This window comes from Apus apus, chromosome 1 (assembly GCF_020740795.1).
Source record: "Apus apus isolate bApuApu2 chromosome 1, bApuApu2.pri.cur, whole genome shotgun sequence".
Taxonomy (NCBI): domain Eukaryota; kingdom Metazoa; phylum Chordata; class Aves; order Apodiformes; family Apodidae; genus Apus; species Apus apus.
In genome coordinates, this window is record NC_067282.1 from 112,078,245 (window position 1) to 112,093,798 (window position 15,554).

At 40.3% G+C, this 15,554-nt stretch overlaps 1 protein-coding gene across 8 annotated transcripts in view; it reads left to right on the plus strand.

The window, feature by feature from the left end:
• Positions 1-38: 38 nt before the first annotated feature.
• CTPS2 (CTP synthase 2) overlaps positions 39-15,554 on the plus strand; it is a 73,359-nt gene continuing 57,843 nt past the window's right edge. For 2 of the 8 annotated variants that reach the window (XM_051613874.1, XM_051613864.1), the window contains exons 1-7: positions 323-596; positions 3,126-3,331; positions 5,513-5,683; positions 5,964-6,064; positions 7,710-7,826; positions 9,194-9,277; positions 13,375-13,455. In XM_051613874.1, coding sequence (XP_051469834.1) covers positions 3,166-3,331; positions 5,513-5,683; positions 5,964-6,064; positions 7,710-7,826; positions 9,194-9,277; positions 13,375-13,455 — 720 coding nt within the window. In that variant the 5' untranslated portion in view covers positions 323-596; positions 3,126-3,165. Of the gene's footprint in view, positions 81-320; positions 597-824; positions 845-3,125; positions 3,332-5,512; positions 5,684-5,963; positions 6,065-7,709; positions 7,827-9,193; positions 9,278-13,374; positions 13,456-15,554 lie in introns of those variants that run through there. The other 6 variants (XM_051613836.1, XR_007888938.1, XM_051613883.1 and 3 more) reach the window with 6 other exon arrangements.

Below are 15,554 nucleotides of genomic sequence, written 5' to 3' on the forward strand. Positions count from 1 at the left end.
CGCCACTTCCGCCCGCGGCGGGGCCGGGCCCGGCGCGGGAGAGGCGGGGGAGAGGCGGGGCGGCGGAGCTGGCGCGGCAGGTGGGGCAGCGCCGCGGGGCGGGGGGCAGCGGGGCTGTCCCGGGGCCCTCCCGGGGGGCAGCGCCGCGGGGCGGGGGGGCAGCGGGGCCGTCCCGGGGGGCAGCGCGGCGGGGAGCGGTCGGTGGCTGCCGGGCCGCTCGTTGGAGCGCCTCTCCCACGGCCCTTCCCCGGTCGCGGCGGTGCCGCCCTGAGGCGCGGGCTGCGGGGCAGGGCAGGGCCAGGGGCCCGTCCCCCGGCTGCCCCCCGGCTGCCGCGGGCTGCTGGCGGCAGGGGAGCGGTTCGGGCGTGGAGGTGCTGGAGGCAGTCCCGGGAAGGGTCTGGAGAACAAGTCTTGGCAAGGAGCGTCGGTGGGAGCTGGGGTTGTGTAGGAAAGGAGGGAGGAAAGGAGGCTTATCGCTCTCCGCGAGCATCGTCCTTGGAGCGACCTGGAAGACGTGGAGGTGTGGTGCTCGGCTGCATGGCGTCGTGGTGAACTTGGAATTCCAAGGCTGGTGGTTGGACTCGATGAACTTAAAGGTCTTTTGCAACCAAAACGATTCCGTGACCTCCCTGCTGAAGGCAGTGTGGGCTCCTGTTGATAAGACGAAGTGGAGTACTTGGTTTTCCTCTCTGCTTGTGTTGTTTTCCAGTTCCCAGCAAAATGTTTGCTTCCAGTAGTCCCTTTTTGCTTTCCCTCCCTTAAGTCATTTGCCTTTTACAAGAAACTTACGAAACCACCTGGGGTTCTTTGTTTCTATTACAAGTGAGCCTTTTGCTTCCTTCAGGTACTGGCCAATCACTGTTCTTGCTAAAATCACAGGGAGCTTTTAATTTTGATTCCTGTAAGCAAGGTGACGGGGTTAACAAGTTTTCAAGTGGCACACATTCAAGATTTATACCTGCTGAGTTAATTCCTCCCCCTTCTTTTTCTGTAAGGAGCTTTGAAAATGGCTTAGATTATTATGAAATGTTAATGTGGACAAGTACATTAGCTGACTTACTAGTCCACAACAGAGGAAGTAGGCTTCAAATCTTAAAATCCATGCTATTTAAAAAGTTGCTTGTTAAAATTAAATAGCAGGGAGAAGTCCATTCCTGATGATCCTTTTCTCCTAATTTAGGTACTTCTCATGGTTGTGGTCTGTTTTGTCTATATTGACAAGGAAATAAAAGTTTATTAACTCCTATTATCAGTCATAAGACAATTGATAGCAACCATTGTTATATTCTGAAACTCTGCCTCCTGAAGACTCAGGCCTTATTTGTGTCACTTCAGTATAGTAAGAGGAAGAGCTACAGTGTTCTTCCACTAGCCACCCCTTGCTGCCAGTATTGGGAGAACCACACTGCTTTGATTTATCCTGAGTGCTGTTAGATTGTGTGCTGTTGCATGTTGTTTTGAACGAGCTAGGTACTTAAGTAAGGAAAGATTTTCTTGACCCTGGATTTTTGCTCTGTGGTGAGCCGTGCTGTCATTGTTCAGAAATTACTCTGGTGATTAGGCCTTCACAGCTGCCTGAATGTAATGTGAATACAGTTACGGATGAGGTATACGCAACATCATCCTGTTTCAGACGGGATAGAGAAATGGTGGAGAAATCTGTGCTTGTGTGAAAGCCAGGTGAAGTGGGAGAATGGCAGGGACTGCACCAACAGCACTTGGTGTGATACGATAGTAATTTTCAGAATTTTAGTGTGATGGTCTCATAATCTTTTTTTTTTTTATAGTTCTGGACCCCTTAGCCTTCATACTCATACAGTGCAAGGTGGCATAGACATATTTGCATCTCTTAGATTATTACCCTCTTCTCCATCATACAATTTGCCTGGTATGATATTTGAATCTCTTAGCTCATAGCAGGTCCTTTTATTTCAGTTGTAATTACTCAGGCTTCTTAGAATGAATGAAATTTTAGAGAGGATTTCTGTATCTGAATAGCCATTGTTGCCTATCCTGGTACTATTGTAGAGCACTGTGAAATATGAAGTTTTAACTGATCAAGCTTTAAGCCCCATAATATGCGTTGACGATCATGTTTCTATCTTTAGGGTGTAGCGTTCGTGAGTACTCAGTTTTAGTTCCCTCTTCTGAAGAATCAAGTAATTTGTAATCTCAGCCCAGAAGCAGAGACTGAGTTGGCCATGCCATAGCTCTCAGAGCTGCTCTAGCCAGGGTTGGTGTTCTCGGTGCATAATGCTGAGGAGTGTCAGGACCTCGGGTGTTTTTCTAAATCTGCAGCTTCAAACTGATACAGTGTTGTTTCCTAGAACAGCATCAGTTTTTACTCTGCATCATAGTCCAGAGATGTCAAATTGTTCTTTTTCTGATTTTTCACTCACAGTATGTACTTGGGGAGGGAGAATGGTAGTTATGTGAAGAGAGGACTCTAGGCTCTTGAGAAGTAATGTACTCTAGTATAAATATGGACATTTTTGTTCGTTTTTCTTTACATGTTCTCGTGTTCTAATGATCTGTAGGATATTATAAGACTTTTGGTGAAGTACTTGATATGCTGTGAGTCAGAGAAATAAAAGCTCCTGAAAAATGTCATGAATGGTACAACATTCTGGTTTTAATACATATTAGAAGCTACAGTCACTATTTTTGAAGGTAAAGCTGCTGGGTAGAGAATGTGAGTCTTTTGGCTAATGGAGCAATGAACAATTTTTGAGTAACTTCTCTGAAACACATGTGAAATTATTAACTAATTTAGGAAGAATCCAGAGTGAATTTCATCTTGCCTTACTTGTGGTTGTAAAACTTAACTGGCTTTTGTTGTCACAGGAGAGGAATACATCAGATGAACTGTCCCTTTTTGGCATCTCTGTAGAAGAGGGTATCAAAATGCTGCCTGTTTGTTCACTGACTGTGGAATGGACTTAGGCACTTTGCTTGCGTATCAATGTATGAGCTGAGAGAGATGAATCCTACTCCCAGATTCCTAAATGCTTATTTTTGTTGTTTGTTTCTGAAGATCATTTCAACTTAGATACTCTGTGTACTGAGGCTGTGTTCTTCCCTGATGTGAATTTGCATTCATTTGATGTATGTCTTTGTCGTTCTAGATTTCCAGCTCAGGATCAGTGTGCTTGTGCTGATTTTCTGATGAAGTACATCCTGGTAACTGGTGGTGTCATCTCGGGCATTGGGAAAGGGATCATTGCAAGCAGCATAGGCACCATACTAAAATCATGTGGTCTACGTGTCACTGCAATCAAAATTGATCCGTACATAAACATAGATGCTGGAACCTTTTCACCATATGAACATGGTATGAAGGGCAGTGCTCTTGCCTTTTGCATAAATATTTGAATTTGCAGTAATGTTGCGGGGTTTTTTTTTGGTGGGGGTTTTTTTTGTGTGTTTTTTCCCCCCCCCAAAAAAAAACAACCCAGTATGGTAGTTATTAGTAATTTTTTCATCTATTTGGCAATGCAAGCTTGTCCCTTACTATTTGTTCTCAAGGGCATTGTCTGCTCTAAATAAGGAGAGAATTCTGTTTGTTGAAGGTACTTTTATGAGTAGGTGTTTCCTTTCTATAAAATACCACTTTGTTGGGAAAATTCTAGTCGTATGCCATGCCTAGTTAATGCTACCTTTAGTTCAATTTAATTTAAAAAACCCTGAAATAATACTATAAAACTTATTTGAAACTTAAGTCATCAACAGATTACTTGTAAATGCTGTCAATTGGGTGTCAAGTGCCGGTGCCTTCTAGTGTGTCTTATGAGAGTTAGATTAAGTTCTCATTTTGGTCAATGAGGATCTAGTAAAAAACTATCAGTGAAGTTTAGAGAGCCAACTGATGATGTAATTTTAAAGTAGGTGCTTAGTTAGGTTGATTAGTTCTCTAAGCTACATTGGTTGTATTGACTGTGTTGCTGATACGGTACAAGACAGTCTGATGTGCATTTATAATGTTGAGTGCTCCTTCAGCTGTCTGGCTTGTTACATGGACATTTATTAAAAACAGTGGTTTCCAAAGTACCTTTGGCCAATAGATAATTCTAGTTACTTTTATTTGTTGGATTTCATCTGCTTACTTTTAGGCTACTCCAAAATTTTTGGAAGTGGAGATAAATGTGTTTGTCTCCTGAACTGAAAAAAAAAAAAAGATCACTTTGCTTTTTAAGTGGAATGAGAGCACAGTACATCAGACCTCTCTCAAAAACCCAAATGTAACTAATCCAGTAGTCCTGCATTTTCAGAAGTGCATCTGGTGGTATGTAGGCAGCTGAGTGGGGAAGTTCTGCCTTTACCTTTGGTGGTAAGGCTCCTGCAGTCACTTGAAATGGATCAGGTACAGGGGAGAAGGGACTATGGCATGTCATTCCCTCATTAGTCTTTTTTCACTTAACAATTTCTTAGTGCTTGTGGAAAAACTCTGGCTCAAAGGATTTTTATTTGGTGATTTCCAGCTAACTAAAGAGGTTTTTTTAATAATATACTTTTTTATTCTTCTAATGCCTGCTTATGAAAAATGTTGGTTTCACTCTGTGTGTCTTGGCTTAAATAACAACCAAGTACAGAGGAAGAGTGCTTCCTCTGTTCAGTGCCTCACAGGAGCAGGCATAAATCTTCCACTCAGTTGTACACATTGTGGTGTTTTTGTCAAACTGTTTATTGAAGTATAGTGTTGTATTTTGGTGGGAGATACATTACCATAGTCCACACTGTAACTTGTTTAGCCTTTGATTCTTTGAATCATGTTATTTTATGTTTTCTTCTGAAGAGCTTTCTATCTTTACCTCAAGATCTGGAGACTTTGGTTCCCTCAGAAGTTGACTAGATTAAGAATTTAGACACTCTTCAGGGGTCTAATAAAATTCTGCTGAAGGATATTTTAATTAGATTTTTCAGGATCAGAAATAACCCTCACTGTGGACATAGTGAACCATATATACAAGATGAAACAACTAAGTAGGAAGCAGTGATCATATCTGAAGAAGCATTTACATTCATCATAACTTCTCATCCAAGCCTTAGTCATTAAAATAGATCCAAACAACAAGAATTTACAGTGAAATGCTTCGAACATGTGATTATTCATACTTATAAAAACATAGCTTTTGGCTCTCACATTTAAATTAATGTTTTATTTGTTGCTGGTTTATGGTTGCTGCAGATCGTTTGTTTTTGATCAAGGGTTGTAGCATGCTGTTGAAATGCTCATTAAGTATTTTTAAGTCACTTAAACATTTTGGCAATATACCTTTAATTTATTTGCAAAGCTATGTGTGAGTGAGGATAGGCATTGGACCTAAAAGTAGTGACTTGGATATTAAGTCACACAGAATGGCAACACAGATTGACTTGCAGCAGGTGCATTACTGATATATTGTGATATGTAATTAAAAAAAAATATTTCTTCAATTGTGTATTTCTACGGTGTGTTTAATAATTTCTGATGATTTTATTGTTTTTCCGTCTGTTGTCACTTTCTTTTTTTCAGGTGAAGTTTTTGTATTGAATGATGGTGGAGAAGTTGACTTAGATTTGGGAAATTATGAGAGGTTTTTGGACATCAGTCTCTATAAAGATAACAACATCACCACTGGAAAGATATATCAGCATGTCATTAACAAAGAAAGACATGGTGATTACCTCGGAAAAACTGTTCAAGGTGATAATTTTAATTCTGTGGGGTACTACTCGATTCAGTTTTCATAGAAGAGCGATTAGCTAGAACAAGCTGCTCTTTGCTGCATCATCTTATCCCTTTCTCCATCCCTAGAGATAGGGGCATATTCCTGTAATGTTGGGCTTCTGGGTTCAAGGAAATGAGGGACAGAAAAAGATGCTAGTAGTTTCCTTTTAACTTTCTGCTAATTTTCATCCTTCTGTGTGAAAAACCTGGTCTGTGGGCCTGAAGTAAGATTGCTGCCTTTGGTTTTGTCTTGTAGTTGTACCACACATCACTGATGCAGTTCAGGAATGGGTAATGAATCAGGCAAAAGTTCCAGTGGATGATGACAGAAAAGAGCCACAAATTTGTGTAATTGAGGCAAGTATGGAACCTCTTAGGATGTGTATCTGCACTGAACACAAAGAACTAGCTTGCTTTCTCTTTGCTACTTACTGTAAAAAGGTCAGACTGAAGTTTTATGGAGAGCAGCAAGGCGAAGACACGTTTTATATTATTTGGTTTGTAGAATGATAGGCATTGTCTTAATTGCTACAGCTTCTGTTTATTTGACTAAATCCCTTTTAGAATACTTCTTAAGCTGAGCTTTAGAGTTTATTGATTCATGAAATTAAAGCAGCCAGTTATTGTAATGTGAAGTATCTTGACTGAAGCTATATACTGTTAATTGTGTTGGAAAACGTATACTATCTGAAATCTCCCATGGTCAGTAGGAGAGGCTATAACATGCTAGCTTTCTGTATGGCCTCAAATGTCCATCTTTTGTTGCTCATGGCAATGTTTACAGGAATATATTTAAACACTATGCAAGGTTAGTTTCTGGTGTTACTTTTAAGGTCTCTGGAGGTAATGTTAAACACTTAACCTGCTGATGTTCTGTACCGTGGAAATACTGGGTTTTACCCATCCTTGGAGTGCATTGAGACAACGGGAGGAAAGGCAGTCAGTAATTGCTAGTATTACTATTGCAGTGGAAAATACAGAAAAAGGTTATGCCTGATATGTCATAGATTTAATGCCTGAAGCAACCACTGTAATCAATGGTGTGAAAAGCTTTGTTACCCAGGCTCAATATTTCTTATGCAGAAGAATCTGCCTTGATTAAAATATACTTATTGGTGTAGCTATAGATTTATTTTTTTTTTATCATGTGGATGGTCAGAGTCAAACGTTTCATTTCGTTTTTGTTTCTTTCATGTAAGGCTTTTGTTTTGTTTTTTTTTGTTACAGCTCGACCCTGATTAAAGTAATTTTTCTTCAGGACTTTAAGGGTAACTGTAACGTTTTCCCATGGCAAAGTCCTGAAGGAGTTAGGCTGAATATGTGTGTCCCTTACAGATGTAGTAGTTTTTCTGGTACTAGGTGAACACAAATATGCAATTCTGTCAAAAACCACGTGGTGGCACAGAAAGATCATTCTGAAATACAGCTACTTCACAAGATGTGTCCTAAACACTACTTTGTTAAGTGCTACTGAATGAAGTCTACTACAGCTCGACTAGAGATCTTTTTGTCTTTTAAAGATAGAAATTTCTGTCTTTATAGAGAAGTTTTATCATGCACTTAGTCTTGGGTTTTGGTTCTGTAATAAATATTTAAAGTTTTAGAATGTGAAATACTATTTCATGTTTCATATTTTCATGTATCTTGTTGGTTGCAACTTTTCATTAATCTGACAGAAGGAAAATAAAGTTTTGTTCTGTAGAAGTCCTTCACATTAGCTTAATGTGAAAGTGTGTGTTACTGAGTAGAACCACACATCTTCCCACAGGAAGTTTATGTGCATATTATAAAGTGTATAGCAAAACTGGAAAATTGTTTTATGTTTTCCACAGGAAAACACGCAGAACAAATACGGATTCTTTGCAGAGTATGCCTGTAAATGTCAATTGTCAATTGTTAAAAGATAATTTCAGAAAACTTTTTGAATATAAAAAGAGGTACATTTTTTTTACTTTTATTTTTGCTTTTTGACACACTGACAGTTCCAAGCTTTCTCTTTCAGCTGGGTGGAACCATTGGAGATATTGAAGGAATGCCATTTATTGAAGCCTTTAGACAGTTTCAGTTCAAAGCAAAAAGAGAGAACTTCTGTAATATCCATGTTAGTCTAGTACCACAGGTAAGTTATTAAAATTAATAAAACAGATTTTACTCTGTATTTGGCTTCATATTTGTTTACTTCCTTAGTTTACCCTTTCATACTGGAGTGATTTAGAGACCCAGATATGAAAACCAGTCACATTGGGTTAGATAAAAGCCTTGGTAATTACCTTGTTGATGTGAGAATCTCTTTTAATGTTCTTAGTTACAAAAAAAACCCTTATCAACACTAATCTAGAAGGCTAAATCTAGTTGTGCTTTGCACTGGAAGATGCTGGTACATTTTGAACTATGTAAGAGGCGCACTCAGACTCTCTAAGGTATTGTTTAAACTTCTGTTTGTTAGACCTGACGTTATAATGAGAGAACAGTGTAAAAATGACCTTACATCCCTTTAGGAGGTGGTGTAGTGTTGAATGGTCCTGATGTGCAGCATTTTGGGCAGACCACATTTCGTAGAAGAGATTCTTCCCTTTTGGTCATTTGAGCTAATAGATGGCTTTCTTAAAAGGAAACAACTGTGTATAATTTTTACTGTCGAACAGAAAGGATGTGCTTGGGAGAACTTATTGGTGCATCCCTAGGTAAAGGCAAGGGCACGCAGGTGACGTGATCACAGGTGCTCTGTAGGAGCTGCCTGCAGGCTCCTTTGATACAATGAGCTCCAAAGAATTTCTGCTGCTCGGGCCTGAGCCTCTTCAGGTGAACTCTGTGGATCACTAATTCCTCGATGTACAGTGGTCTTGCAGTCAAGACCACTGCAACTATTTTTACGAGGCTAAAAGCATTTTTCCATTCAAACTCTAGATTTTATTTTGCAATTAAGTTTTCTCATTATTTTAAGAGCACTGGGGAGATTCTAGTAAGCACAGGTTGGTAAAGGTGATAGGATTGCACCTTGTACAGGTAAACAGAGAATTATTAACCACTGCAGCTATGGATTAGAGCATTGATCAGCAATTGGTAGGATTGATTCTGTGTATTTGAGGACAGAATTATTTACTACATCTGATTATTTCCAAGGACAGTTGCTGAAGGCATTGGCCTTTCTTGAATGTTCTCTGTTTGTTAGCAAAATCCAACTTTTGTAGTATTCTTCATCTTTTCCTGAAGTCAATTATATTGAAACTTTTTCTGTGAAATGAAACAAACAAAGAAACAAACAAGCTACCTGATCTGAATTAGGGCCATGTGGTTTCTTCACAGGATTTCTTATGCAAGTAATAACAGTAGTGCTGTTGCTGCTTTTGACATATTGTGGCTCTGTTTGGATATGTTTGCTTCCTGCAAATATTATTAATTGCAATTAATTTTATCTTTTGACCTGTATCTGCTCTGTTAGAAGATGTTTGTTGTAATTTGAGCTTTCAAAATATATCTTTCCAGCCTAATGCTACGGGCGAACAGAAGACAAAACCAACACAGAACAGTGTTCGAGCACTGAGAGGCCTAGGCTTGTCTCCAGATTTGGTGAGTAAATAAATACAGATTTTTATTTACAGGTCATCTAGAAATGTCCTTGCATAACCTGTGTTCAAAGAATAAGTCTTAGTCTCCCATGAGGGACAAGAATATTAGAAAAAATGCAAAATATATGCTGCATTGCTTCACTAAAGCCACAGGAAATCAAATTACTCACATTCACTCCAAGTTAATTTAATTCAACTAGCTCATGCTTGACATGAGCCACCAGTGTGTGCTGGAGCCCAGAGGGCAACTGCATCCTGGGCTGCATCAAAAGAAGTGTGGCCAGCAGGGCCAGGAAGGTGATTCTGCCTCTCTGCTCTGCTCTGGTCAGACCCCACCTGGAGTGCTGTGTCCAGTTCTGGAGCCCTCAGCACAGGAAAGATATGGAGCTGTTGGAGAGGGTTCAGAGAAGGGCCACCAAGGTGATCAAAGGGCTGGAGCACCTCTGCTATGAAGACAGGCTGAGAGAGCTGGGGCTGTTCTGCCTGGAGGGGAGAAGGCTCTGGGGAGACGTTATAGTGGCCTTCCAGTACCTGAAGGGGTTACAGGAAAGCTGGGGAGGGGCTTTTCACCAGAGTGGGCAGTGATGGGACAAGGGGTAATGGTTTTAAACTGAAAGAGGGGAGATTCAGGTTGGACATCAGGAAGAAATTCTTTGCTGTGAGGATAGTAAGGTTCTGGAATAGGTTGCCCAAGGAAGTTGTGGAAGCCCTCTCCCCAGAGATGTTGGATGAGGCTTTGTGCAACCTGGTCTAGTGGGAAGTGTTCCTGCTCATGGCAGGGAGCTTGGTACCTGATGATCTTTAAGGTCATTTCCAAACTTAACCATTCTATGATTCTATAAATAGTTACCACCTCTCTGGGCAACCTGTGCCAGTGTTTCAGCCCTAGAAAATGTCCTCCTTATGTGCAGTCTGAATCTCCCCTCTTTTGGTTTAAAACCATTAGCCCTTGTCCTGTTGCAAGAAGCCCTACTAACAAGTTTGTCCCCATCTTTCTTACAAGTCTTTAAGTACTGAAAGGGTTCAATAAGGTCTCCCCAGAGCCTTCTCTTCTCCAGGCTAAAGAACTGAGGTGCTCCTGCCCTCTGATCAACTTTGTGGTCCTCCTCTGGACCTGCTCTAACAGGTCCACGTCTTCCCTGTATTGAGAACCCCAGAGCAGTTACTCTTGGTGGAGTCTCATGAGAGTGGAGTAGAAGGGCAGAATCACCTCGACCTGCTGGCCACATTTCTGTTGATGCAGCCCAGGATACAGTTGGCTTTCTGAGCTGAAAGCACACATTGCTGGCTCATGTCTAGCTTTTCACTCACCAGTACCCCCAAATTCTTCTCCACAGGGCTGCTCTCATTCCCTTGATAAACCACGGACTATAGTGAACCTGAAGCCAGCAAGTTTCACCTTATGCCTGTTGGCAAATGATAAGTGCTCAACTCCTTGTATTCTTTCTCCCCAGTACTCTGATGTGCTTATTCCCTGGATGCAGTGTTTGCCTCTCTGGCACTTTTCCTGGGGAGCAGAGAGGAGACATAAGTAGATTGCAGCTCCTTGTTGTGATCTGCAAAAGCACTGATCGCAGCGCAGCCCGGGCAGCACCTCTTCAAATGCCAGTGCAACCCCAGTTCAAATGTGTGTCTTCCTGAGCTGCAGCTGGTACAGCTGAAGACACACTCTAAGTCTTCTTCAGGAACAGAAAAAGAAGATTTTTCTCTTTTGTGTTAGGCTTCTTGTTAAGTCAAAGAATATTTTCTGCACCTGATTGTGGAAGTTGCTCAGCACTTTGCATTCCCATGCAGTCTACTGGAAGAAAAAACGTCTTTCTCAGAAATGAAAGACTGAGAATAGTCACTGCTTCTGCATAATATTTATACCCTCAAAAAAAATATAAATTCTTAAAAGGGTAATACCACAACTAAATTTTGTGTTATTTTTATTTCAGATTTTTTTTCAACTCTCTTTTCACATTTATCAGAAAGCATGTTTATAACTACAAAAACAATAGCTTTATAAATAGTATATGTGAAGGATGTGTTAGGTAGCTTTGAATTGTTGTGACCTGGTAACTGCAATCAGCTTCAGGAGGGAAAGACTTTTACTAATGCAGTGCTTTCTGTATTCCAAGCTTCAGGGCTTAAATTTCAAAATCCCTCTTGAGGTGCTAATTGCATATGGAACATTGCATGTGATTTTTTTTAAGGCCTTTAAGATAATTGCCAATGCCTGATTTTTTTTTTTTTCCCAAATTAATTTTTAAAAGCCTGTTAACTGTGTGTGTGTGTAATAAAAGGAAAACAGACTTTTACATGTCTTGAATTCTTGCCTGGGGCAGTTCTAGTTATGCCAGAAGCACAGTGCTTTATTTTTTTTTTGCTAAGCAGCTGCTGTTGACTACCACTAAATTAGAGAGAGATTGCACTCTGAGCAAAGCTTTTTGGTGCTGTTGTAAAATTACTTGGGCACTGCTTCAAGAAAATCTTAAAAATGGTTGCTCTCTTGAGTAGGGGCCCTAGGCCAAGACAGCATATGGGGAAGGTCCTAGAATAGCAGTAAGGAGGGCTTCCTTCATAAGCTATGCTGCCAGGCTGCCTGATCTAAACTTGGCTAGACATGTTCTTAATACCTTCTGCCTCACTGTCTGGTCCCAGGCTTACCCAGGGTGGCGTGCTGGGCCAGTCTCAGCTGTGTATAGGGAAGAGCCTTTCTGTTCTCCACGGGGTGTTCTAAGCTCTTAATGAATAAATTGTATCTGCAGATTTAATGGACTCGGTTGCAGCATTTTGAAAACTGATTACATGCTTGTTAGTGCTGCCCTGTTCGATTGAATTGTTCCTCATCTTAGTTGTTTTATGTTTCTTTGAGATGCATCTCAGCCACTGTTATTGTAGTTTTGTATTTTTATGCTGATTCTGATGTCTTTTGATTTCTATGGCTTGATTAACTTTAAATTTGTCTCAGCAAGATGAATGATAGATTTCAAAGTGGATTTGATCGTGCTAATACCATCAAGGTTTATGAATTATGCCTTCAAACAGTACCCAGTTTTTAAGTTGTGCTTAGTTGAACAGAGTGTACAAATTGTTTAATAATTCTTTTTTTTGATTGTTAGACTATGCACTGATTTTTCCATTATACCTGGCATTGATTTTTCTGTTAATGGAATTTCATGGAAGGGTAGGAGAAGTTAGTTAGACTTCATCACTATTGTAAATAAGCTGCATGCTAGCAAGGTGATCAAACGTCATCTACAAATTTCAGAGCAATAAAGGGCTTAATGCATTAAGTAGTTGCATTTGCTAAAAAGGTGAGGAAAATAATGAACTAATCTTTTAACAGGTTCATCCTACTTTCTGTTGTACTTTCAAGTCTCAAAATAACAACATAGTAGACCAAGTAATGAGTAGGCACATGGAGAGAGCACTTCTACATTGTGTTAGTTGTGAAAAGTTATATAATGCAAAAAGTCCTTCCAGCAAACACCAAAGCAGATGCTTATTTTCTATATTGTTAAAAATTTTCAATATCTTCTAAAATTCCTGAGTTTTACATGCATCAACAAAATAATAGCAGAAAAATTGCACCAGAAAAAAACCCACAAAATTATGAAGTTGTTTTCTCATCTTCAGTTTCCTTCTTTTTGTCATGATGTGCAAATTAAGAATTATGGAAAGGTGCTGAAGCACTGAAATAGTAGAAAACATGCAGATACACTAAGTATTATTGCTCTAAATTAAGCTGATACAATCATGATACTTCTTTTGTTTCATTGTATTATACATACTTACAGAGCTGCTAAACTTTAGGTGAAGTATGTTACAATAGCTACAAGAAAGGAGAAGATGAGGAAGCAGTATTAACATATTACTCTAAAGAAAGATTAATAACAATGGGTCAGTATGGACAAGTTACTGATTTACTTCTGCCTACTTTACTGCTAGCAGATATTTGTAGAGCTATGATATATTGTAGAACTCATAACAGAGGAGAAGAGGAAAAAAAGGTATGCTTTTGTTGTGTTTCCAAAATTTCTCCATAAAAGCTATGGAGGATCTTCTGTTGGTTTCCCTAACAAATATTTAAGATTTTTCCTTCTGTTGTGATAGATTGTCTGCAGAAGTGCAAAACCTATAGAAATGGCAGTAAAGGAAAAGATTTCCATGTTTTGCCATGTGGAGCCTGAGCAGGTCAGTATCTTAATATTTTATTTGTCATTATTTAAACTTATGGGAGAGCATACAAATACTTCTGTGCATTTCTGTTTTGAGTTTCAGACTGATTAATATGCAATTGTTTTTACAATTTTCATCTTGCTGTTGTACACTATAACACTAAAAGTATTGGGAGTTTATATGTTCCATTTTATGTCAGTCATTAAAGATTTAGATGCATGTTCTGTAAAAAGTTAATGAAAGGAATGGATTTTGAATGCATGGCTATATATAGTTTTGAAACCTGTGCAGATTCAAGTTGTGGTTGGTTATTGTTTTTAATAACAGATGAACAAAGCATGGTTGAAGCCAGGAGTTTTGCTTATGTCTGTAGATCATCGCAGCCACATTAACTCTTACTGTACTAATATGTAACAGGCTATTCATGCCCTTTAACATGCTCAGAACATCCACTGAGTAGTTATAAATCCTTTTGTAATTCACGTGTGATTTTGGCCTTAATAGTTTGCGTGTTTAGTTGCTATTAGAGCATTATTTTTGATAAATGCTCTAACATTTTTGCAAGTGAGAGCATTTTACTCTTTACTGAAATGGATGGGATTAAAGGGATGAGAGATGTCGATGGTTATGCAGTACTTCAGATATGTATCAGTGTTAACCTCTCTCTGCAGGAGTGTAAAAGAAAGTTTTTTACAGGAGGTTCCATGTGAGGGCACAGAGGGCAGTGTGACCATTACTTCCCCCCCTTACTTCCATCTTACTATCTGTGGAAGACAGCACCCTTGAGCTAGCTTCTCAAAAATCCTTCAGAAATGCCTTTGTGATTCCTCTCCAGCTAGAGGCAGACAACTGGAAGTTCAATCAAACAGAAATGATGTTTTTCTGGCAGTATAAGGCCATGAGGAAGCATGTACATACTAAGATTCCAACTGTAGTTACTACGCCACTCTAACTGGACCGTTACACTTTTCCCATTTATTTGTTGTTGTAGAATCACAGGATAACTGAGGTTAGAAAGGAAGCAATCTGGTCCAACCACACTATTCAAGCAGAGCCACCTAGAGCCTTCCAGCACTGTTACTCATGCAGCTTTTGAATATCTCCAAGGATGGAGATTCCACAACCTCCCTGGGCAACCTGTACCAGGGCTCAGTCACCGTTATGATGAAAAAGTGTTTACTGATGTTCAGAGGGAACCTCCTCTCTTTCAGTTTGTGCTCACTGTCCTGTTGCTGAGCACCACTTAAGAGAGCCTGACTCCATCTTCTTTGCACCCTTCTCTCAGGTCTTTCTGTGTGTTGGTGAGATTTTCCACCCCTGCCCCTAAGCCTTCTCTTCACTAGGCTGAACAGTCTCAGTTCACTCAGCCTTTCCTCATAGGACGGGTGTTCCTGCCTCTTTATCTCCTTCATGGCCTTTTGTGGACCATTTACTATTTTCAGTATTTTTGTCTGTCTTCTACTGGGGAGCCCAGAACTGGACCCAGTACTCCAGATATGGCCTCACTAGTGCTGTTTAGATCACCACCCTCAACCTGCTGGCAACACTCCTCCTATAACGCAGATGATGATACTGTTGGTTGGCTTATGTTCAACTTAGTGTCCACCAGGACACCCGGGTGCTTTTCTGCTAAGCTGCTTGCCAGCTGGGTGGCCTCCAGCATGGGGGTGCCTGGGTTTGTTCCTCTCCAGGTGCAGGACTTCCTTGTTGAACTCTATGAGGTTCTCATTGGCCCATTTCGCCTGCCTGTTGAGATGGCAGCATGTCCTTCTGGCATATCAGCCACTCCTGCCACTTCATTGTTTTTTTAAAACTTCCTGAAGGTACACTCTGCCCCATCATCGAGGTCATTAATGAAGATGTTAAATAGGATCAGACCCAGTATTAACTCCTGGGGTACTCTGCTAGTTAGCAGCTTTCAACTAGACTTTGTGCTGCTGGTCATCACCCACTGGGCCCATCCATTCTGCCAGTTTCCCTCATCCTGTCTGCTCATCCTGCCCATACATGAACAAGTTGTCCATGAGTATCTTACTGGAGACAGTGTTAGAAGCCTTCCCGAGACTTTATAGTAACCTAACTGGGTCTGTTTTGTTAGGTTCCATTTGTTTTCT